Below are 25,036 nucleotides of genomic sequence, written 5' to 3'. Positions count from 1 at the left end.
TCTACTGTGCTAACACTTAGTTTGAATTCTGACAGGTATATATGTATAATGCTGTACCAGTCAGGACTTCAGATTTAGCCGAGGGCATTTACGAAGTTGATTAGTGCAATGGATTAACTGAATTGGTTGACTCCACTGTCTTGTACTTATTTCACTTTTGGTAATAGGTCTCGATATCGAGTATCACTGTCTGCATCTCACATCTTTTCATGTTTTTTTTTTGTTTTTTTTTTTGTGTAATAACATTGTTAAATGGATTTCATAATTTGCCAGAAAATTTTACATGATTTTGATGTATCTCTTTTCCCCTATTCCCATCTGAAGAAGTGAAGTTGAATTCAAGATATTGGATTAGGTTTGTAACATACCTTTGGGATGAAGCATTTGGTCTTCCAGTTACTTCATATGGTTCCATTCATGTACATTGATATCTGAAGAAATTATATGGGTGATTCCACACTTTTGAATGACACTGAATTTGTGATCAAATTTGGGTTTGTTTTAGAGTTACTCTGAGTGAATCAGAATGAATATATTGTTTTATGCATGTTGATGAATTCTGTAAGTTATAACAAGTAATACATTTAAAAAATGTCCATTCAAGAGAAATCACCATATAATTTCTCTGGTTCATATGAATTGGCAGAACCTTAAAATTATATGTTGTGTTTTCTATTTTTGCACTCTATATGTAATATCCTGTCTTTTTTATAATAAAACACTATTTATGACTGTATTATTTATTTTATTGTGAATACTTCAAAAGATAGGTGTTATAAGCAATACTAAAAATAGTATAAAATTGAAACTACTTACATACGTAAGTGAGTATAAAGTTTTGAAAACAACGTTTCAGGGTTCAACTGCCCCCTTCAACAGGTTCGAATTTTCTCTAGGCACTAATCATAATGCCGTGTTACTAAGTGTTAATAAAGGATTAGGTTAGAAAAACTTGAACAATCCCTGACAACATTCCTGTCTAAAAACAACCAGTTAAAAATCAAGTTTTAAAAAAGACACTCATTCTCCCTGAGACCACTTAGCATCAGGTACTTATAAAATCGATAAAACATGTTCAGTTGCTAAGCCAGCACTGGCAATGAAGCACAGATTGAGAAGTAGTGAAAGTTATTTCCCCTCCTTTGCTGTCCCACCTTCCCCTCCATTACATTACCATTCCAACACGAACTCTCGTTCCACACCGGCTGCTCGGACTTCAATTGCATGTAACTTTGAGGATAAAGCAGTTAATACTGATACATTGATTGATAGTAAAAATGCCAATCCTTTACAGAAGCTTAAAACAATACGAGATGTTGCCGTTAATACAGGATCCGATTCTTCAGATTTTCCAGATTCCGAATTAGATGGTGTTATTTGTTCTGACAGCCAGCCATTCCGCAATACTCATCAGTGTGCAAGTAGGAAGCATAGAGAAAGGCGAAAGAAACCATCATGACATTGGTAGTAATACCATAAAAACAGGTATTGAAATCCACGCTGATAATAAAAAGACTAAAATAGAGTCTTCTTCACTTGTTAAGGAATCTAAGGGCCATCCATTTATAAAACCACAAGACATAAAATTTTTTCCACACTTTCACGGGTAACAACTGATGTTGCTCATTCAGAATTTTCAGATAGGGTTGAAGAAAACTTTGAGATATATAACTTGCAAGAAACTGAGTATTTGCAATATATCCCTAAATTGTGCTAGGAGCTGGTACAATCAGCACAAATCACTTTTCGTGTTATATCAAGACTAAAAATGCTTTCTTGGCACATCATGAGAATAGCAGATGGAAAAGTGTGAAATTGACAAGAGTGTTGAATACACCTTATTCTTCTAGCGTTCATGGTAGTATGTTGCAATTCGTAAACAAGAACTCTAAAAGTCTAATGTCAATTCAACCACATGAAGAGGAAACTCAAGTTGTAGCACAAATAGCTACCTTGCTGCCTCATAAAATTAGTGAGCACATAATTGTTAATAATGTTAGTACATTCCTGCATGTGCTACAAATAATTGAGAACTTCGAATCGTTGAAGACTGTTACTTCCAAAAATGATAATGCTGACACTAGTTCTAGAAACCGTAACTTCAAGGCAGGAATAGCTAATGTCACTGTTGGTAAAAAATCATAATCGTAGTTATCGATCTGAACGACCACATGATAATAACATAAGCACTGATTATGTAGGTAAGCTAAATAGGCGTAATTGGAGACACAATACTTTCAATCGAAGTGGTAGACAAGTGTCAAAAAATGTTAATAATGTTGATCTACAACCGGAAATCTTGTGAGTACTCATGTCGATGGGGATGTGAGTATTCCTAAAAAAGGAACATTTTTACTAATTTTTTACTAATAAAATACTGGTTTTAAGAGTGATGGGATAAAATATAATTCACCTTATACTTATAACAAATTAGGAAGTACACATGACATCAACTGTAGTAAGAAATATGGTAACAGGATTCCTCTAGTGGGTGACAAACAACTACTTGGTGACAGTTTATTTGTCAGACTATCACAAACTATGCTTTGGTATAGATGGAGTAAAGAACCTAATGGTCCCAGACACATAGGTTTGTGTGTGTCTGGTCAGACAATTGATAATCTTGCACAACGTATCATTGATGATATTGAGCTATTAGATAGTGTAATATTGATGATAGGTACGAATGATTTACTCAGGGGAAAGCCAGTTGAACAAATGAAATAATCTTTTACTAGAATGTTGACAGTGTTAAAAGGTAAAACTAGGCAAATAATGATTTTAACATTACCGTTTTTAGCAAAACTTATGCATACCTCTAATGAGTCTGTATGGGCAAAATGGGACACATGTAATGCATTTTTATTGTCATTGGACACTAACACGACAGTTAAGGTATTTAATATAGCTCCATTGTTCTTTTTAGATAATGGAAAACTAGATGAATCTCTTTATGAGCAATATTTTGGGCATCCATCTAATAACAATATTGATATTATACATTGAAATAAATTAGGGATGGAAAAGTTGTTCAATTTTTATCCACAATAGGAGTTTGTGATTTAAGCATAGAAATTTCAATAATGATGTACACTTGCTAAATACTAAAGCAACTGCACATTCTATTACTTTGGAGGATGATGAAACTGTTTCAAATGTGAAACTTCATCGGACAAGAAATCCTTTAGATAGAACAAAAAATAAAAAGAATCCTTTGCTCAGAGGTGGGTGTCAAAGGAAATCATATAAATCCTACCATCTCTGTAGTTCAAATGAGTGATTGGGAGAGAGATTTTCAATATGATGAGGATGAAAGTGACCACAATGTTAATCTTCCATTAAATTGTTCCATTAAGAAAGAAAACTTGGCTAGAAATATTGGTTAGTAAACCCCGGTTGTTAAATGCTTCAAATATGAAGTTAGTTGGTTTTACTGGCAATCAAAAATCTAAGGTGATGTTGATTGTTAAGTTAAACATAATGATTGAATCTGTCGAAATGTACGTTCAGTTTGTAGTAGTGCAGAACCTCCAGCTAGATGTCATTTTAGGCCTTGATGTATTTTATTCAATGCATAGTTTACTGGATTTTTCCAACAAGGCTTTAGTAAGTACTACTACAGGTCAGGTTCTGACACGTTTTATTCCAATTGTTGATATCAAAGAGGATACAATGTACTACAATTGTGTACAGGTGACTGCCGATCATAATGTTATAGTACCAGTTAATTGTACCGAAAGTAAATTCATGGAACATTTAAATAAAGCCGATTCATTGACTGATCGTCAAAGACAATTGTTCATTAATCTCTTTGGCATGTATGAGGATTTGTTTTCCAATATACCAGAGTTCCGTAGAGGTTATGTTCACGAAATGCATTTGGATACAGACAAACCCATTGCGGGAAGAAATTATCCTATTCCTTATGCATACAGGAAAAAGGTCTGCGAGCAGATACAGGGTGGCACACGAAATGATCCACCATTTTGTTGTTGAATAAAAACTATATCATAAAGAATCTCTCAATGAAACATAAATGACACAAAGGTTACACTTTGGAAAAACGTACTACTGAAATACATGCTCAATATGGCCACCGTTTTGACTTTTAACCTCAGTCAAGCGAACACTAATATTTCCAATTACCCTACGGCACATGGGTTCCGTAATTTCACTGCAAGCCTGAACAATAAATCTTCGCAGTTCCATTAAATCTTGAGGGTTTTATTCCGAAAATCTTGTCCTTCAAAAAACCCCAAAGAAAATAATCACAAGGGTTGAGATCTGGGCTATATGCGGGCCAGGATTGTCCACCAGTGAAACGATCAGGAAATCTGTTTGAAATTACATGAAGATTAAAAATGTCGTGCAAAAAATCCAGCACAATATTTGCTGTGTGTGGCCTTGCACCGTCTTACATAAACCACTGCATATTGAACAGTAAAGCTGTGGCAAAAAGCTGTGGAATAAAGCTATTGCGGAGCATGGTCAAGTAACGTTCACTGTTTACTGTCTCCTCAAAGAAAAAGGGTCCGATCAGACCATGACTGGAGATAGCAGCCCAGACCGTAACCTTCGGTGCATGGCTAAGTTCTTCATGAAGCACTCGTGGATTCTCAGCTGCCCAAAAGCGCACATTTTGTTTGTTAACCACACCATCCAGATGGAAGTGCGCCTCGTCAGAAAACCACATGATGTACAGTGTTGCATTGTTACCCTCGGCCCAATTAGCAAAGGTTAGTCTCTTCTGTTTCTGTTCATTTGTGAGTTTTTGCACCACGGTAATCTTGTACGGATACATGTGGAGATCACTTTTAAAAATCCTTTGAACAGAACGTCTTGATATCCCAACTTGTGTTGCTGCTTTTCTGGTCGATTTGCCAGGACTTCTCTGCACAGCGACGCAGACGGCTTCAATATACTCAGGCGAACGCACAGGTTTACGACGATCACGCTTCGATTCCAGTACTGTTCCTTCCACTAGAAACATTTCATGCAGTTTGTGTATCGTTTTACTCGAGGGGGCCCACCGAGTTTGGAAATGTGCACGAAAGCGCCTCTTGAGTCCCCACAATGCTCTTTGTTTCGGCGAACAATAGCACAGTTGCTGATCGCTGTTCCGTCGTAAGTCTTCCTTTGTTCGCCATTTTGTATACTCTTGCCTCCTGGGGACAGGTGGATGCACTACGCTTCAGTTTTCATCACACATTCAAGACCAATATGGCGGCCACAATCAAATCTGGTAGTCGTGACGCGTAAATTTACAATATTGTTCTTATCTGCTGAACCTTGAATGAATCTCATCTTAAATCTAGGCAGCATACGCCAATTTATTTGTGGTCCATTCACACTGCAGCGGTTTCTAAAAGTCCTCCGTGTGAGGCTGCAGCTATCAGAGAATGCATTCTTCACTCAACTAGAGTTCCTCTTCTTATTGTTGTACTTCATTTGTATTTTTTGACGGATGTATGATGAACGCAGCTCACTGTATTTTCTGAACTACATGCGGGCCGCGGGGAATACAATAAACTCGGGACCTATGACGAACACTTTCCACAAATCTGTAGAAATCAGAGTGTCTGTTCTGTAGCCTGAAGTATAGATGCCTAATATAATAACACTCTAAACGTTGTTACAATGAATAAACAATTATTTTATTGTTAATAAATAATCATAATATCTAAGAGCAATCAGAAGAACATACTGAATTATGAGAAGCTTACAAAAGTTTCTAAATTAGTTGTTTTTTTCCCCCAATTATTTGCGATGTACACTTACCGGCATTAAAAATGTGACACCTACATCTTGAAATACTGGCTTCCCTGCAATGTATTATGTGTGTTTCTCAATTCTACGGTGATCTAAAAGTTTGTGCTTTTATACTTTTATATTTTAAATTATTTTATTAATGCTAAATATAATTTCTGTATGTATCATACAACTGAAAATAGGCATTGGTATCATTTAATTACTTGTGTATATGTAATTAGTTTTAAGTGTTTGTATATGTTCGTATTTATGATTATGTATACGAATATTATGCATATGTAAACTTATTTAATTGTAAACCTCCGTTGTAAGTGGAGCAATATCTCTGTTATGGGGAGTATGTATAAATAAATAAATAAATCAGATGACTTCAATAGAAACTTTTTAACAGGACGTTCTGTCATCGCTGTAGCGTAAGATAGCACACATAACCAGTGGTGGCGAATGGGTTCCAAAACTGAGGGTTGGAGGCAAGGACAGTTTACTTTCCCTTGGTACATACGGTTTAGCATAGTTCATGTAACAAAAGTGGCAAATAGTTGGGGGAAAGTGCCCCCATGCCACACCACTGCACATAACGCATTGCAGGGAAGCCTGTATTTCAGGGTGTAGGTGTTGTATGTTTATTTCCGGTGACTGCACGTAATTCTCTCGTGCAACATTAATCATATTTATTTTACAAACTCTGTTTATGTATTATCAAAATATCATTTTACTTATCAAAATGGCAAATTTTTATCATATCTGATAATATTTTATGTCATGTTCTCCTTTCCTTTCTTTTCATTGAATTTTCAAGCTGTAGTGAATTTACAGCTTCCACATACAATAATGTTTCCAATTCATGATTTAGTTCTATAATTAAACGAATAGTGGATATTCACTATTATTGATTACAATATTTTAACGCTCTTTGTATATAGCACTTCGTTTAGAATAGGATTTCAGTAATTGTTGATGCTTTTAAGAATGTAACATCAATTAATGAAGTCAGGAAAATCAGGAGAGTTACTTCATTGGAAGTAGGTACTAGCATCTTAATAAAGAGTATGGTGGAATAAAAATGAAAATGTTCAAAATATGACATGTAATAGCAATCTTATGTTGCCGTGTTGCTTCAAAAAGGCAAGTTTACACTTTATCTCGATTCTAAGGCTCGCCCATAAGGCTCTGAAGCGTTGTGTGTATGCAACCACGCAATGCATGTCACTTTTAAGCGATTTATCAAACTCTGAGGATTGATGTGTACCATTTTTGCTCGACATCAATCCTCATAGTTGGAGAAATGTGCTTGCAAATCGCTTACAAGTGGAATGTACAGCGTGACTGCATACCCACATTTTAAAGCTGTTGAGACGAGCATTGACGAGCATTTTGCTATTACAAGTCAAACTTCGTAAATTTTCATTTTTCACTCCACCGTAATAAACAGTACAGAAACCTAGAAATGATTTTTCAGCTATTGGTGTCCCAACGAAATTCCGTACCAATGTCTCCCGTTGGAACGACGCTATAAGATCACTGTTTCTATAAAAAACAATTTTCTTGTGAACACCTCCACTTTTTCTTGCGGAAAAAGTTATTTATCCGTCCTTTCCATTTTAGGAGGCAGTTCTTGTATCAACCATTGTTTAGCAAATAAGAGTTATATTTGTGTGAAAAAATATAAATATGCTGACCAAGGCAGTAATTTAATTTATTAAAAACATAAACTAAACGTAACATTTCAACCTTCTAGCAAGGTCTTCATCAGACTCTGTATCAAGTACAAAAGTAACAAGATACCTAAAACAGGGCATTATATATACACAAAACATTACTCCCTCCAGACTATTAGAAAGTTGTTTTGGAACTTTCTAGCAGGTGGCTGTCACTATTGAACTGTACTTTCACCTAAAAGGCGAAAAATATATACTTTCATATAGAATGTGGATTGGGTTTTATATCTCACGCTCTTTTTCCTTCATTTTCTTCCTTCTCCTCTCCTCTTTCTCTCTTGTCCTTTCCACTCTTTCTAACACTTTCTTCCATTCTTTGTTTAACTTCAGTCCCCCATTCCAGTTCATTGTGTCTTCTTCACCTTTCTTCTCTATTTCCTTGGCTTCCTTCCATTTTCTCACTAGCATTCTCACTAGAGGAAGGGATTATCTACGAAGTAAAATGTAAAGAATGTCAGAGTGTGTACATAGGAGAAACAAAAAAGAGACTGAAAGATAGGTTGAAACAACATAGGGATGATGTACGACTTAAGAGAGAGAGAGAAATGCGATATTTAAACACACGAGAGAAACAGGACATGACATAGAGTGGGATGAGGCTAAGCAGATAGGAAGGGAGAAGAGAATGCTAGTGAGAAAATGGAAGGAAGCCAAGGAAATAGAGAAGAAAGGTGAAGAAGACACAATGAACTGGAATGGGGGACTGAAGTTAAACAAAGAATGGAAGAAAGTGTTAGAAAGAGTGGAAAGGACAAGAGAGAAAGAGGAGAGGAGAAGGAAGAAAATGAAGGAAAAAGAGCGTGAGATATAAAACCCAATCCACATTCTATATGAAAGTATATATTTTTCGCCTTTTAGGTGAAAGTACAGTTCAATAGTGACAGCCACCTGCTAGAAAGTTCCAAAACAACTTTCTAATAGTCTGGAGGGAGTAATGTTTTGTGTATATATAATGCCCTGTTTTAGGTATCTTGTTACTTTTGTACTTGATACAGAGTCTGATGAAGACCTTGCTAGAAGGTTGAAACGTTACGTTTAGTTTATGTTTTTAATAAATTAAATTACTGCCTTGGTCAGCATATTTATATTTTTTCATAATAATGGAAACAAGGCTTAATGGTGTTATATTTGTGGTGTCCGCCATCTTGGTTTTGTATCAACGGTGACTTAGAAAGCACACAGTTCCATTATATTGGCGACCTAACTCAACCCCTGTCACGCTTCCTCTATTTGTTACAAAGAGTTTTATATTAATAAATTCCATGCTGGAGGATCATATTACAGAAAAATTTTCACTATTATCAATCCAATGTCAAATATGCAGGAAAGATTAATTTATTTTTAAAATTGTTTCTATGAAAGAATTAGAATGTGCTTTTCATGATTGGAGTTTGTGTCCATCTTGTGTTTTCTATTGCTGCACGAATTTGTATTTAGTGAAGAAAACTGTCATGTGCTAATGGAATCTGAGTCTGTAATGAAGACAATATACATACATTTGATGTTAGAAGAATCTTCACATTGGAAACATATCAAATGATCTTTTGAGTGGCGCAGGAATGGTTTTTCATTTGAGGGAGTAAAAATGTTTTTTTATTATTGAAATCTCCTACCAAGCTTAACAATTTATACTTTTCAGACAAATATTCAGGTTTGTAACATGTGCATTTATGACTTAAAGGTAAACTGTGTCCTCTTCTTAAAGTTTGTGTATGCTATCTTCTGCTGCATACCCTGTTCCACCACCACTGTATGTATATGTTTGTATATATATACCTATATGTGTGTGTGCAAATGTGTATATAAATATATATATATATGTATTATATAAGTATGTATTAATTTGTATTTAACTTATTATGCGTTGATTTCCTGTTACTCTTAATCGCGACGAAGAGGATGAGAGAGATTAGATGAAATTGATGAAGGAACACTTACAAAGAGCTTCCACGCAATGACAGGGACTCTACTAGGTAACTTCGGTGGAGTTATGAAAGTCGACGACTCAACTCACTTGACTACCTAGCCAACGAATGTATGACAATGTGTAGCCAAAGGTCCAGCTTCAAACCCTAACATGGTGGCACTATCATTCATTTCATTGGCTCATTATTCCTTCTCGTCGTCGCGATTGATACAAAAGGTAGAAAAGCGATGTAAAATAATATAATTTGAAAGAATCTATGTGTTTATGATTTTAAGGTTTTGCAAATCACGAGCACTAGAAGATTACAAACATTTTGCAAGTTTCCAATGCACACACAAGCTGCTTCGTTCTTATGATTTGCATACATTATGTATTCATAATAAGGAATTAAATTTTGTAATTCACTGAAATGGGAAAATTAGTTTCATTGTAACTTTACATTATTTACATTTATAATGTTCATGTAAATGTTGTATTTTGTAATTATTAAATGTAAATATTGTATGTAAATCAATAATTATTATTGTATTATTTCATCTTGTTGAGGAAATATATTTTTAAATAATACAAATAATGTATTTCAAAACTCTTATTGTGTGTATTACACAAGAAGTTATGTTATTCACTTTAATCAACTTTATGTAATTGTATAATATATGTGAAAGTACTTGCGTTTTTTACGTGTGTGTATAAAACATGTCCATTTTGTAAATACATATATTTTACTATGAAGTGTCACTCCTTTGTCAAATGGGATATTCACGAGCTTCAATTTACCACTCAAATGAGGGTGGAAATGTTAATCCTGTGTATTAATAATTTGGAAGTTGCAACTTCTCTCAAATTTCTAAAATTTGAAAGTTAAAAGAAACTGTAACTCTATGTTATTTACATGTGCATTAATGCTGATGTTAATGTTGTATTTTATCGTTATGCCATGTGCGTTGGAATAACATTTATTATTAGTTACGTTATATAAAATCAAAAGTTGTTTCATGTGATTGAGGAAATATAACTGTTGAATTAATTCAACATGTTTCTTGTTTGTGTGTAAGGAGAGGGTTCATGCGTGTGTGTGTGTGTTTTAAGGCTTTTTAATGTAACTTTTACCCTACAATATTTTCTCGCCCCCCACTGTCACTTTTGCCTGGTGCCGCCACTGGTTGGAGACTCCAATTCTCTGGTGAATTAATATCCCAACGCTATGTTTACCGCCATCTTTACAAGTTACTGAAGAGTGGACTGTAGTAATACTACCATAAAAATTCTAAGAATAATACCGACACAAGAAAATCATCTGTGTTGTTCCTAGCACAAGAACAGACTCGTGTTTGTCTTTCGATTGCAGTGTATCTCTTTTGGAAGAAGCTTGCTCTCGTACTAAATGACTGTGCAAGTAGCCTTACTGCTGATGCATCCAAAGTGATTCTCACCTCAATCAATGAACCAACCCTCTGCTTCCCAAACGGCTCAAAGATGAATGAGTTCATTAGACCTTTTCATGAGGACATGTAGGGAGTGTGAGTTGGAGGTAGTGCTCCATACATTATTGATATCTACCATACTGGAGACAGTCTCCGAGTGACCTTTTACCCCAGGATTTCACACGGACACCAACCAATTGAGAGCTAGGTGAGCCCGGAGATGCTTATGCAGGTCGAGGAAAAAATTCCTCTCCACGAGACCAACTACAACCAGAGCAGAAAGACTTTTCCTCCCTAAAAGTTCGTAGGTGCTTAGCATTCTTTATGGAAGCACCTGGCTTCTCTAGATGAGCTGAAAATGCACCAAGTTAAATTCCGTCATCAGGGAGCGTGAGTGAGTATGTTTCGTCTAGTTGCAACCTCTATCTTCCTCTGTCTCGTCTCGGCTTATACTTACTTGTATCTTTCTCGTTTCAAGAATTGAAAACACACATACGTTACAGTATTACATTTAGAAGCCAGTTTCGACAAGGAAATTTCTCATATATATTTTCTTCTTATTCATGCGTCATTACGATGCTACGCACCTTCCAAAAAGCTTTCTTCTTTTTGATTATCCATTACTTCATTATATGTTTACTTAAAATAAGCAAAATATTATGTGGTCTAATTATAAATAACCAGTTAGATATTCGCTTGCTATGTTTGAGGAAGTAATCTTGCCTTATGAACCAAATTTGTTTGAAGAATTCGAATTAGAAAGACATCTTTCCTTATGAATTGGCACTCACAGGAGACGTACAGTCGCTACACGCCTGAGTTGTAGCGATCCTATTGAGAGTCTATGAGATTCTTACAGCACAGAAAGGCCCGTGACTGTACATCGTAGAAATTTACCAAGGAGCGGTGGAGAAAAATTCAGTCGAATCCAAGGGTAGCTCGGTTGACGTACCTCAATATAATTCAGATTTCATACCGTCATTTAATTAGTTTGATATTTATTTTTTATGGAATGTGACCTTTCTATGCACATAACTTGTTATAATGAAGTGTAAATCACACTACTTGTAATTAATTGTCAAGGAATTGAAATCAGCAATGAACTTTGTTGTATCAGCAGAATGAAATGCATTTGCTGCTGTGTGTACTGACTTCTTGGAAAATACGAAGTAACCAAATTATGTGCAGCTGATCATTGACCTCATTGAAATATTCCATGTGTTAGGGTGCCATGTGTAACATCTGGATTTCTTTCCAGACAATCTGGCAACATAAATGATGAACAGGGTATATTAGGATATTAGGTAAAATGGAGAGACGATGTGAGGGTAGCACTTCGAAGTTAGCAGATTACAATTAGTTTCTAAAAGGAGACAGAGCTCCTCATACAAAAACTGCCGAGATGAACTCACTTCCAAATGCAGCATGTAAGGTTCGTCCATTCGCATACGTGATACTGTTTATATTTTTGCCCCTTGGTTCCAAATATACTTCTGCTCTTCTTGTAATGTGTTGTGATTCTTTCAGAATATTGGCATCCATGATGGCGCAGTGGTAGCGTCGTCACCTTGTAATGAAGGGGTCCCGGGTTCGATACCCGGTGGAGGCACTAAGTGGTTCGGACCTCGCTTTAAACTGCAGGTCCAGTCTCGATTAGCCTTACGATGCATAAAGTGGACTTAAAACACGAAATCAAACAATTAATGAATCTTTCAGAATATTATACAGTACATTATTATTCATAAAGTACGAAAGGTTGAAGGATATGTTGACAGGTTGGTGTCCGTGCTGCATATGGTGGTGAGTTTCTGTGCACCCTGTCTATCTAAAAACTGATTGGAGACAATTTATGAAATCAGCACATGCGAGTATGTAAAGAGCACCTCATTTCCTTTCTGATGCAGAAAATAAGTTAAAATTTGGTCCTCAGTGTTGTTATGTGGTGTACGGTGATCTTTGGAATTTCAGTTTCTTCTGGGGTTAAGGAATGTGAGATTGACAACACATAATAAAAAATAGCTTTGAGATATGTATTTGCCTCTCTTGTATCTTGTTGGCATAGAAATGATATAACATATCTACTTAGTCAACAACTTTAAAACCAGAAACATCACAGGCCTCCCCGATAACGTTGTTGTCTTGTAATAAATAGTTCACGGGTTTGATACATGCTGGAGGCTCATAATGGTTTGGGTCTTTGAAGCCTTTCTGTTTACTAAGTGGACTTAAAAATCAAACTCCCACTTATCACTGTATTTAAAAAAAAGTAGAGACAGATAAAAGTTTCCTTCAGTCCATATCTCAAGATGCCAGGTACTATTTAGAATTTATTTATTTATTTATTGAGAAAATTCCAGATACAGCACAGGTGGTCATTTATACTGAAATTGTCAACAATGAAAATGGAATGATAAAAATAATAATAATAAGCAAAAAATATAAAAATAATAAAAAGTAACAAAATAACACAAAAGTGAATAGCAAATCAACAGTTAATAAGTAAAAATGACACTGTTTGATATTATTTACAAACATTCCTTCTAATAGAAGACCGAAAGCCAAACTCGGATGAAAATATATCACATCTTGATGAGAGATCATTGTATTTTGTGGCAAGTCTGTAAAAGAGATTTTTTTTTTAATTTCTAGTCTAGGGTTTTTTGTATAAAATGATCTTGTGTTGCGAGTTGTTTGCATAGGTAATCTAAAGTGGAATTCCTCAAGGAGTGTGTTGCAGCGGATTTTACCATTCTCAATTTTGTATATATAACTGAAGTCATTCTGCAAACATCGCTGATAAGCAGTGTGTAAGTTTAGAAAATTGTGTGTAAGTTTAAAAAAATGTTATTTATTTGTTTTGAATAGGGTTGAATTTCAAAATCCCCTTTCTATTGCAGATTTTTCTAAGCAAATTGAATATTAACACAAATGTTGCAGGAATTCTCATGTAACCTAGTTTTTACTCAGACAAATCAATAGTCTTGTCACGAGAATGCTTTGCATTCCAAACATTCCTGAGTGTGCATGTGTGTGGAGATTGATGCACTTACAGCTGCCTATGAACATTGACCTGTTAAGAATGTCACATCAATAATACTGGCTCAGGAATGTCATGCCCACAAGGTCATGTGACTTGTGCTGATTGGTTGGCTAAGGGGAATTTCCAGATTAGTAAATTGAGGTTCTAAATAGAGGTTTGCTATCTTAAATTATTATTTGTGAATTACAGGTTGTAAGAAGAGGTTTGTTAATAAATAAGTACCTAAAATTATATAGTTTTGAGAAGAAACATATAAAAAGTAAATATTTATTGCAGTGTATAGTATATATTTATATTTTTTTTGTTTTTTCTACAGATTTTTAATAATATAAATTTATAATTATTTTTAATTAAATATATTAACCTAATTTTTTTTATATATAAAACCTAATTATAAAAAAAATAAAATGAATAACAAACAAATTAAATTAAACCAAAAACAAGAAATTTTATATCATGTCGTATATGATGCAACAAATATAAATAATGAAGCATTAGATATTCCAAATTTTCTAGGTAATCTTAAATCCAAAATTAAAAATGAAATCTGTAAAAAACTTATAGAACTGTTCCCTCAAAATATATCTTATTTCATCATCAATGTATAAAAATCCTCGTAATGAAAAAGAAAAATATTTTCATCCTACCCGTGTGGTAATTTTACACTATGATGACATTCATCAATTAGATGATATTTATGATAAAATTTGTGAAGAACTTAAGTTAAAACAACAACTGTTCCAAGGGAGAGGTTCGGGTTGGTCACTTTGTGATGCAAACCATAAACTTGAATTGAAAATAGCAAAATATACCCCATTTGGTGAATCTAGTTATATTAAATTGCCCGAGATTGAAAATAAAAAAGCTGTATTGAATATTAAAAATAATGATAATAAATGTTTTCTCTGGTGCATTGTAGCATATTTTCATCCAGTTAAAAAAATAAATACCGTGTCTCCCAACACAAAAATTTTGAAACAAAATTTAAAAAATCCATGTCAGGAATAAAATATCCAGTACACATCACAGCTATTGAGCAATTTAAAAAAACAATATAAAAAGTATAATAATGAATCGATAGCTGTGAATGTTTATTGTTATAATGAAAATTATGATATTTATATACACAGACACCATTCACCACCATATGGTGCACATATTATAAGATTATTATATGTTATAAAGGGAAACAAGAAACACTATTGTCTTATACAGGATCTCCCAAAATTGGTAAGAAAACAAATAACACCAGATCATCATAAAATTACTATATGTGATAACTGTCTGTCAATATTTTATGGTAGGGGTAACAAATCATGCGAACAAGAATTAGAGGAACATGTTGAGAAATGTTATCTTTATCCTCATGTAACTTACAAACTTCCATCCAAAAATATAAAATTTTCTAATTATAATCCATTGGTACAACATCCATTTGTAATCTATGCTGATTTCGAAACAATACAAAAACCAATGGCAACATGTATCCCAGATTCGAATGCATCATATACAACAAATATGGCTAAGCATGAAGCTTGCAGCTTTGGAATAAAACTGATAAACACATATGGAAAAAACAGTCCACCTCCATATATTTATCGAGGCAAAGATGCAGCCCAAACACTTCGAGAGAGGGTAAAAAAATATGCTCCAATTTTACATAATGAAAAACCAATGAACAATCTTACACCATAACAAAAATTGGAACATGATAATAGTTTAAGTTGTAAATACTGTAATAGATATTTTATTTCTGATAGTGAAAAAGAGAAACACCACAACCATTTTAATGGAGAATATATTCATACAATTTGTAATTCATGTAACTTCAAAATACAGAAACCTAACTTCATTCCAGTATTCATTCACAATTTGCAAAATTTTGATGCACATTTATTTATCAAAGAATTGGGGTATGATGCAGAGAATATTAATATTATACCACGCAGTAAAGATAAATATATTACTATAGAGAAAACTATCAAATTAGAAAATGGAAAAAAAGTTGTTCTTAGATTCCTGGATTCATATCATTTTTTATCTAGCAGTTTGGCTACTCTATTAAGTCAATTAACCGATGATGAATTTGTTCATATAAAATAATATTTTGGTAGTGATAACATGAAATTGCTAAGGAGAAAATTAGTCTTCCCATATGATTTCATAGATAATTTTAAAAATCGAGAGATAAATTTTATAACAAACTTCAAGATGAAGAATGTAGTGAGGAAGATTATCAATATGCACAGAGAATCTGGAAAACACTAAATTGCAAAACAAAGGGAGATTATCATGACAAGTACTTGTTTCTAGATGTTCTCTTGTTGGCAGATGTATTTGAAAATATTCGAGAATGTTGTTTTAAATTATATGAAGTTGATCCTGTTTTTATGTATACAACACCCGGCAGGCTATCTTTTAAATACAAAAGTTGAAATTGGTCTCATCAACAATATCAATCAGTTCATGTTTGTTGAATCTGCTAAATGTGGTGATATAACCCAATGCCCTTTAAGACATGCTAAAGGTAACAATATATATTTATCTAATTATAATGCTGATGACAAAAATGAATATATTCTATATATTCATATGAACAATTTATATGGGTATGTCATGACTCAATCACTCCCTATTGGTAATTACGAATGGATGACCGATACAGAACTTGAAGACACGGATTTCTTAAACTGGTCTGAAGATTATCCAAAAGGTTGTCTACTGGAAGCTGATTTGGAATATCCATCAAATCTCCATGACAAACACTATGGCACCAGTTTCTCAGAAGGTCCCGGGTATGAAGGAAACAAAATTGATATTATCATTTGAGAACAAAAATAATTATGTGCTTCATTATCGACTGTTACAATTTTATTTGAATCATGGTATGAAATTAATAAAAATCCATAAAGGGTTAAAATTTGACGAAAAAAAAATGGTTAGCTCAATATATTGAGAAAAATACAGACAATCGAATACAAACAAATTCTAAAGTTGAAAAAAATATTTATAAATTAATGAGTAACTCCATATATGGAAAATGTTTAGAGAACAAAAGAAATCGAGTAAGGTGTAATTTGGCGTCCCATCGAAAAAAACTCTAGAAACTTATTGCCGATCCAACATACAAAGGTTTTACAAGAATTACTGATGATCTGACTCTTATTGAAAGATGCAATACTAATGTAATGTGTGATGCTCCAATAGCTGCGGGTGTTACCGTCCTAGAATTAGCTAAATTGGTGATGTATAAATTTCATTATGATGTTATGAAACTTAGATATATATATAAAAAAATAAAGTAGCTTACATAGATAAGGACAGTTTTGTGTATGTGATAGAAACACACCATTTATACAGTGATTTGTTTTCTAAGAAAGAATATTTCGATGTTAGCAACTATTCAGAAGATCTATTATACAGTCTTAAAAACCACATGATTCCTTGGAAAATGAAATATGAAGCAGCAGGGTCTATAATAACAGAATTTGCTGGTCTAAGACGAAAAATGTATTGCCTAAATATTGATGGTGAAGAAGAAATTAAAAAAGTTAAGGGTGTAAGTTGAGCATGTACAAGAAAACTTACAATGGAAGATTTTAAAGAATGTTTATTTAAAAAGAAAACAAAAAGGATGTCTTCATATCATCTCAATAGCAAATTGCCTGGTGTGCATACAATAATTAGAAACAAAATAGCCCTCAATGGGGATGATAATAAATTGCAAATATTAAATTGCAATGTCCATACTAGAGAATATGGACACTATAATACAAGTAAACAGTGTGATAAATGTTAGTGATATAGATATTAATATTATATTTTTTTAACATTTTTCTTATTTATTGTAATATATATTTGAAGAGTTAGGTGGTGTAGAGTAGACCTAAGGCTAAATTTTGCTCTGAAGTAAATAAATAAAAAATATATTGTATTCTATTCTATTAAAATTGTTCTATCACTCTCTCATTTTTTACATTGTATATAATGATTTCTCTACAATCAAAATTGCATTGCATATGGTATTTTCAGGTAAATTTTCATGAAACTCGCATATTAACTTAATATTTATTCGATCATTAATAACTAACAATTTTCTTTTTGATGCATTTATTAAAAACATTGGTCTGTGAATTATGAACTCGTCTGGATTATAATACATATTGATATTTCCTTCAGTTACCCTTTTAAATGCACTAAATGCTTCATATAACTTTAAATAATCTTGATCTGCAATGTTTAAATTGTAATTTTCACGTGGGAATACCTCCTTTCGACCATTCTTCAGATATATATTTTTAATTTTACAATTATCAAACTGGCTGCTATCATTTTCCTGATTGTCATTTCTCTCTGTCTGAAACAATACAGCTACAAACTCTGGCGTATCGTATTGTAGGGATTGAAACTGATTAGTAATATCGAATTCAAAGAATTTACCCTCCACTGGCCTCTGTATACATTCATATGTATAAAATTGTATCGGAATTTGAGGATTTTTCAAAATGTTGGCTTTGTATTTGAGAGCATAATTAGATTCATATCAAACTATAGGCATGCGTAACTCCATAGACTGAATCACACATTTTGCAGCTTTGGGTAAACTAGCATAATTGGCTGTTCAATCTGGATTCAAAGTTTTGTATCTCATTATTGAATTATGATCATTGGGTGATCTGCAAAATATGATACTTAAACCACCTTTCCACATAATTTCTTTATAATCAGAGAAAAAGCCAAATAGCAATCTCATGGGAAAGAGTACTGTGTGATTTTTTGCTTGAATGTTTGTTCCAGCCTCGAATCCACCAACTTTATAATATACACTCTCTGATTTGGATAATTTTAATGTCCCCACTGTAGTGGATGTAATTCCAGGATAATCAATTCTGTCAATGACTGTACCATGCTTTCTGATTTCAATTTGTGAGAATAAAAATGAAACAAAATTATCTATAAGTTTTACATTAGCAGTAGCTGGATATTCTTCACTATTATTTTTTTTACAATATCAAATTTTATATACAGATCCGATCTATGTGGATGAATAAAACCATCGCCTACTGTAATATCAAATTGAATTTCTTTATTCGGTCCATTAAGATTAGCAAATGTCCTCCTGTTTGGAGGAATGACTGCAGCTCATAACTCTCGATATTTTCCATTGGTATTTTTTTATTTATTTCAAATATTAATTTATATTATCGCCGTGGTATTAGCACAGGCAAAATCGATGGTTTCATTTTTCTAATTTGTAATTATTATCTCTATGTAATTAATTTTATCAAGAGAAACAGGGAAATAGACTTGTGGGATTGGGGAATAGGTGATAGCTTCCATAAATTATGAATTTGGCTTAAATGTAGCAATGATACCTGTCTCCTTGTGGCTACCAACTGAATTTTCTTCAGCTTTGATAATCATTCCTTTATCAATGTTGCATTGAATATTTAATGTTTCTATAGCTAAGAATTTTGGTATAAATGTACCTATGTGCCTAATACCTGCTTCTAATTTGCTATTGTTGGGGAAACCTAGAAGTTCGCCCATGGTAGATAGGTCCACTGTTTCTTTGGAAGATACGATTTCCACTCTGAGTGTTACGGAGTTTTAAGATAGCAATACGGTGTTAGGAAGTTCAGATTGTAAAATAGATAAATTACATTGTCCAGGAGGAATAATAATTTTTTCATTACCTACAAATATAGAATTGTTGTAGGTAGTTACATTTAGAATCAGATACATGCTATAGAAGGCTCTCAGAGCTATGGATTTTGGGTAGATAATATCATCGTGGAGATGTAGTTTCAAGACCGAAGTCTCACTGGAGAGATGAAAAATTCCCATATTTAATATTCCACACTGCTTTTTGAAAATCTTGTAATTTGATGTTATGTATTTTATTTAACATTCTAAGCATCGTAATGCAAACATGACCACATATAATTTGATCGAAATCTTGAATACGTCCGTCGTTGTAATAAATCTTAACATGTTTTAAATAATGAATTAATTCTGTAGGCAGTACCCCTCTGAAAGAATCGAAAATAAAAGCATTGTTATTTTGTTTATAATAGCATATCCAGTGGGTACCAATATTTTTCGACATATCCAAATTCACCACGTCACATTCTTGTGAGAAAGGAGGACTATCTTTAGGGAGAGAATCAGACATGAAAACCCCCCTAAATTGTCAGATTTTAAATATTTTAACTAAAGATTCAATATCTTGGTTTGTGAGCGCTTCTTCTTTTTTTTAATTTTCTGAGTGCTCTGGACTTCACACCACTGCCTAATTTTTTCTACATGGCCAAATTTTGACGTTTCTGTTCCTCTAATTCAGCTTTATTCTTTTTTGAATCGATAACAGTTTTGGCAATAGCTGCACTACCACCAGCTAAATTTCCCACTGCCCCTAAAGCTACCAGGATGGCTGGAATGCTGAATATGAATCCACCACTATGTAATATTTTTCTTGTATTTTGCAAACGTTTTAATTGTGGTGTACTAAGTAATAATTTAATTCCATTTCCTTTGGCTATACATTGGCTCTTCTTTTCCTGTTGTTTTTAGTTAAAATTGGATTAATTTTAAAATTTTTGAGATCATGATATGGAATTTGGTACTCAATTCCTTTAGGTTTCATGTTGTTTTTTATTATTATTTTTCAGGGTAGTATTTATATATATATATATATATATATACATATATTACAGACCCCATCCTAATTTTTTTTTTTGTATTCATAGCGATTGCTGTACCCAATGCTGTTATTCATTCACCCAAAGAAGCATCTCTGCTGGTTAATCTTCCAAATGCAGTGAATCCAATTTTTGATCAGCCACATGCCAAGCATCCAGATCTTTATGTGTGTTGTATGCAGTGTCATGTTCTTTACAAGCTGCATCGAGAAGATTGATCCCCCTGTCCCCTCTTTTTAATCGTTTCTCAAGTTTTGTCTCAGGACCATAGTATTGGTAACCAGGTACATGTAACTCAAATGGGAGCTTATTAATAATATCATTTACCAAACCTCGACCTTCTGCTATATTCCAGAATTTAGGGGGTAGAGTATTAATAATTTTAATTAAGTATCCTATACCTTTGGGATCATTTACAATAAAATGAGCTAGTTTATTGCTAATCATGTCTACAATACCCATTTTCTCGTTGTAAAAGTTGTTGTTTCCAGCATTATCCTCCCCTGCTATAACCAGCAATCTATCTATGAGTTTTTACATCATCTACCCACACAAATTCTTTAGGTAAAGTATTCTATTGGTTGATACCACTACCAGTTTTGAGTTGGTTCCAGATAGGTTTAATAAGATTCTTGTATTTGTCCCCACTACTCGATTTAACACGATTTTCAGTGGCATCGTTATTTTGATATAAGACATCAGATAGTATCAAAATATCTGAGTAACTCTGATAATCTTCTGCTGTAAAATTCTTGGGTTGTTTCTTGGTGATGAGCTCCCATAATCCAGGAGTGCCAGGATATCTGGACCAGCTATTTTTCCCACCTAAATTGATTTTTATGTTATCCCCTTCGAATGTTACTCTAGATTTCCCAATTTTCCAAACCACACCCTCGTTTGTTTCCATGGTCGGATACAATCCAAATACTTCATCTTTTTGAAATTTGCCTGTACTCAGGTAATCTCTTGCCAGGGGACCCAACTCACTTTTTCAGATTCACTTATAGCTTTAGGAGGTGGTTGTTGGAGTATTAGAGGAGTGTGAATGCTGGATAATGAGGTAGAAGGAAAATCTGCATAATTTTTAGCAGTAAGAGGTACCAATTCATTGATGAGATTTTTATTTTGTTCTGTGACACCCTTAATCTCTTTTACCGAGACCACTGACTGCATCGATAATTGGTTGGTCATGACGTTTGTGTTGTTCATAGAATCCTCGATTCTCTGATTTACAACCTTTGAAACGTTTGGTCAGGTAATCACGTATTTCAAATTATCTTCAATTTTATGTTTTGACTTTTTTTTTTGATTAGAGGTTATTTTATATCGTCTCAACGTTCAAAAAGTCGTTGATTTTATTTCTAAATTTTCCATTGTTAGGTTTTCTAGTCATGTCGATGGTAACAAATCCAAAATCATCACTATTCCAAAAAGATGAACAGAATTTTAAAAATTGGTTATAATTTAAGTCACCCCCACGTATTCATCATATACATGTTTAAGATTAGTATGATCTTGACGAAACAAACAAATTAGGTTTGTATTATCTCGCAGTAATTGTTTAGGAATTTTGGAATAAGTTTGAGCTAAATAAAAGCAGTCTATTTCTTTGTGACAACCCTGTGTAAAGACATTTCGAATTTCGTTTTGATTTCCTAGAATAACATCATCAAAAACTACAACAGGATTTTTCAAACAATCATTGAGAGGTTTTATTTTTGATGCAAATGTAGCTATGTTAAGTCCCTCGTACAGCTTCATAAGTTGTTGATATTTCGGTTGTTCTAAACTTTTAGAAAATACATACAGGTGTCTATTTTCCCAATCTAGCCAATTAGGGGCGAGCAGGAAATTATTTACCAGCAGAGTAGTTTGCATCATGTTGCTGTTAAAGAATACCTGGTTTGCTTCTACCCAACTTCTTTCTGGCAGTCCTAGCCATTTAACATACAATCTATTATTTTTCTTACGTAATATTTTCTCTATTAAATATGTATCTGGATATTTTGTTTTACTAAGTTCCTCTTCATAGAATCTCCCCTTCAATATTTTATTATAATTATCTTTGATGATATATGTATTTCTATTCCCTGGTAAAACTTGAACTACAGTGAATAACTCTGTACTTTAATTTTTGGTGAATCCCTTTCCAAATAAATGTTTAAATTTACTAATTCTCATTTGACTTCCTATTTTATATTTTGGTTTCTTGGTAGTGTATTTATATTTTTGACAATAAACAGTAGAAATAACCTAGACTCATCAGACTTGGTTACCTCAGCAGGTTTCATGTGAATAGTTCTGTGTACTGAATTATTATAATTATGAACTAGCTCAGGTAAAATTTGTACCCATTTATAATTACCCTGTAGAGTAAATTGCCTCCACATGCGATTTTTTAATGTTTTGTTGAATCGTTCCACTATACTAGCTTTCAAATCACTGTATGTTGAATAATGTTTAATATTATATTGTTACAATAACTTGTTAAAATTAAAATTATAGAATTATTTTCCTCTGTCTGTGTGTAAATATTTTGGTATCCTACCCTCACTAAATATGGACTTTAAAGCCTCAGTAACACATGTACCTGTCTAAGATTTCAGAGGAAATGCCCACGCATATTTACTTAATGTATCAATAACTGTGAGCATATATTTGTAACCATGATTTTTATCTTATGTAAATTTTTTAAAGTTCCTGTGCTCATTTCTATCAGATCAGCTTGAAACAAATCATCTACACCTTTTGTTACCACACTCAATCGTTTGTAGTCGCGAGGAGCTGCCTTATGTAATTCATTAACTATATCTTGTCTTGACATCGGGTGCTATAAAAAAATATGACATAAAATGGATTATTTTCAGGGTATAATTGTTTCACTTCAAATAATAATTGGTCACCAGCTTCCACATGAAAACCAGATAATTGTTCATCCTCATGTATTTTATATTTCTTTCCAGATTCATCCCAATATGCAATAGGTATCTGAAGTGCTCTGTACACACCATTGATATGATCCACATTTTTATATGACATCACCAGTAGAAGATATGTCACTAATGTATTTATTTTTGTAAAAGAATGCGTAATTTCTTTGTTATTATATGTAATAATGCACCTTGTTTGTAATGTATATCTTTTGTTTATTGTTTATTGTACTTTATGCTACATTATGGGTAATTTAATGTATCTTTGCTTGCAAGAGTGCACTATACGAATTTGTATTTCTAAAGATGTATAGATGTCAGTTTTGTTGATAGTATCCTTTTGTAGATAGTGAGTGATTCATCTGTACTTTAATCTGTGTTCTCGAAAATAGTATAAAAGCGAGGATGTCGTGTAAGAAATCATCACACTTTTTTGCCACGGATCGACGAAGCTTTTAAACTTAAAAAGAACTCCTCGGGGTTGTGCATACATCTTGGTATGGTAGTTCGGGGCTCAAGCTAGGCCTATGTGATCATAGGTACGCCGATAGCCATGCATTGATGACATGCACAATACTGCAACCATTCTACGTCAAATAATAAAGTTAGCCTAAGGATTAATTTGGAAATAAAAGGCTACAGAGCAAATATTGGCTCAGTTATCATTGCATATCTCTTGGTGTGGTAGTTCAGGGCTCAAGCTAGGTTTATGTGATCATAGGCTTGCCGATAGCCACGCATTGAGTTTATGCATTTTAATTGAGTCAATTCATCGACAAAGCGAAATCCTCGTCTCAAGTATAGTTGCATTATAATTGCAATAAATAAAGAATAAAACTTTTCAGTTTATACATACGGCAGTAAGGTGGTTTTATTTCTCTGTGCTGTGAATATTGTCTTTGCCTAACACTATCCCTGTACCTGAGAGGAGTCTGTGTACTTCACCGAGTCTCATCGTTCACCGCTGAGTATTATTAAGTTAATATTAATAGTAAAATAATACGGCACGTCTAAAAATAATTGCTAGAACGTATCAAGTGGCAGCTCAACGTGTTGGCTCGATTTTGTAGTGTACAAGGGCAAGACAATTGTTTAAAGTTGAGATTCATTGTGCAAGAGCACTAAACTTTTATATTTGTAGAAAAACACAGAACTATTTCGTTCGAAATGGAAAGAAAACATTTGCGTAGCGCAAATAAAAATCTTGCTTCAAGTTCAGAGTTTAATGTTCCCGATTGTTGTTGGAACATTGATAAAGATAAAACCACAGTTGTGTGTAAGAAATGTACAAAGCTTCTACATTATGAATGTTGTGGCTTAGATGTTCGAACTGAAAGCCACGAAGCTACCGATTTCGTTTGTAAAGAATGTGAATCATTGTCTACAACTATTACATCTGATCCATTAAATATGTTTGAAGCTTTAAAAGCCATGATTGAAGGAATTAGCAAGCAGAAAGTTGAAAGTATGGAAACATTACAGGCTGATATTAGTAAACAGTCTGAAGCACTGAAAGCTGATATCTGC

General features: G+C 33.5%; 1 protein-coding gene across 1 annotated transcript; it reads right to left on the bottom strand.

Annotated features, from left to right (window-relative positions):
* Positions 1–4,414: 4,414 nt before the first annotated feature.
* Positions 4,415–4,990, bottom strand: LOC145999234 (uncharacterized). The gene has a single exon (XM_083136168.1). It carries the CDS (start codon positions 4,988–4,990, stop codon positions 4,415–4,417), a length of 576 nt encoding a protein of 191 aa, XP_082992294.1.
* Positions 4,991–25,036: the final 20,046 nt, after the last annotated feature.

The sequence above is a fragment of the Lepisma saccharinum genome, chromosome 15 (assembly GCF_977018435.1).
Source record: "Lepisma saccharinum chromosome 15, izLepSacc3.1, whole genome shotgun sequence".
Taxonomy (NCBI): Eukaryota; Metazoa; Arthropoda; class Insecta; order Zygentoma; family Lepismatidae; genus Lepisma; species Lepisma saccharinum.
The sequence above is the reverse complement of the archived record's forward strand: the minus strand, read 5'-3'. Positions and strand labels throughout refer to the sequence as shown.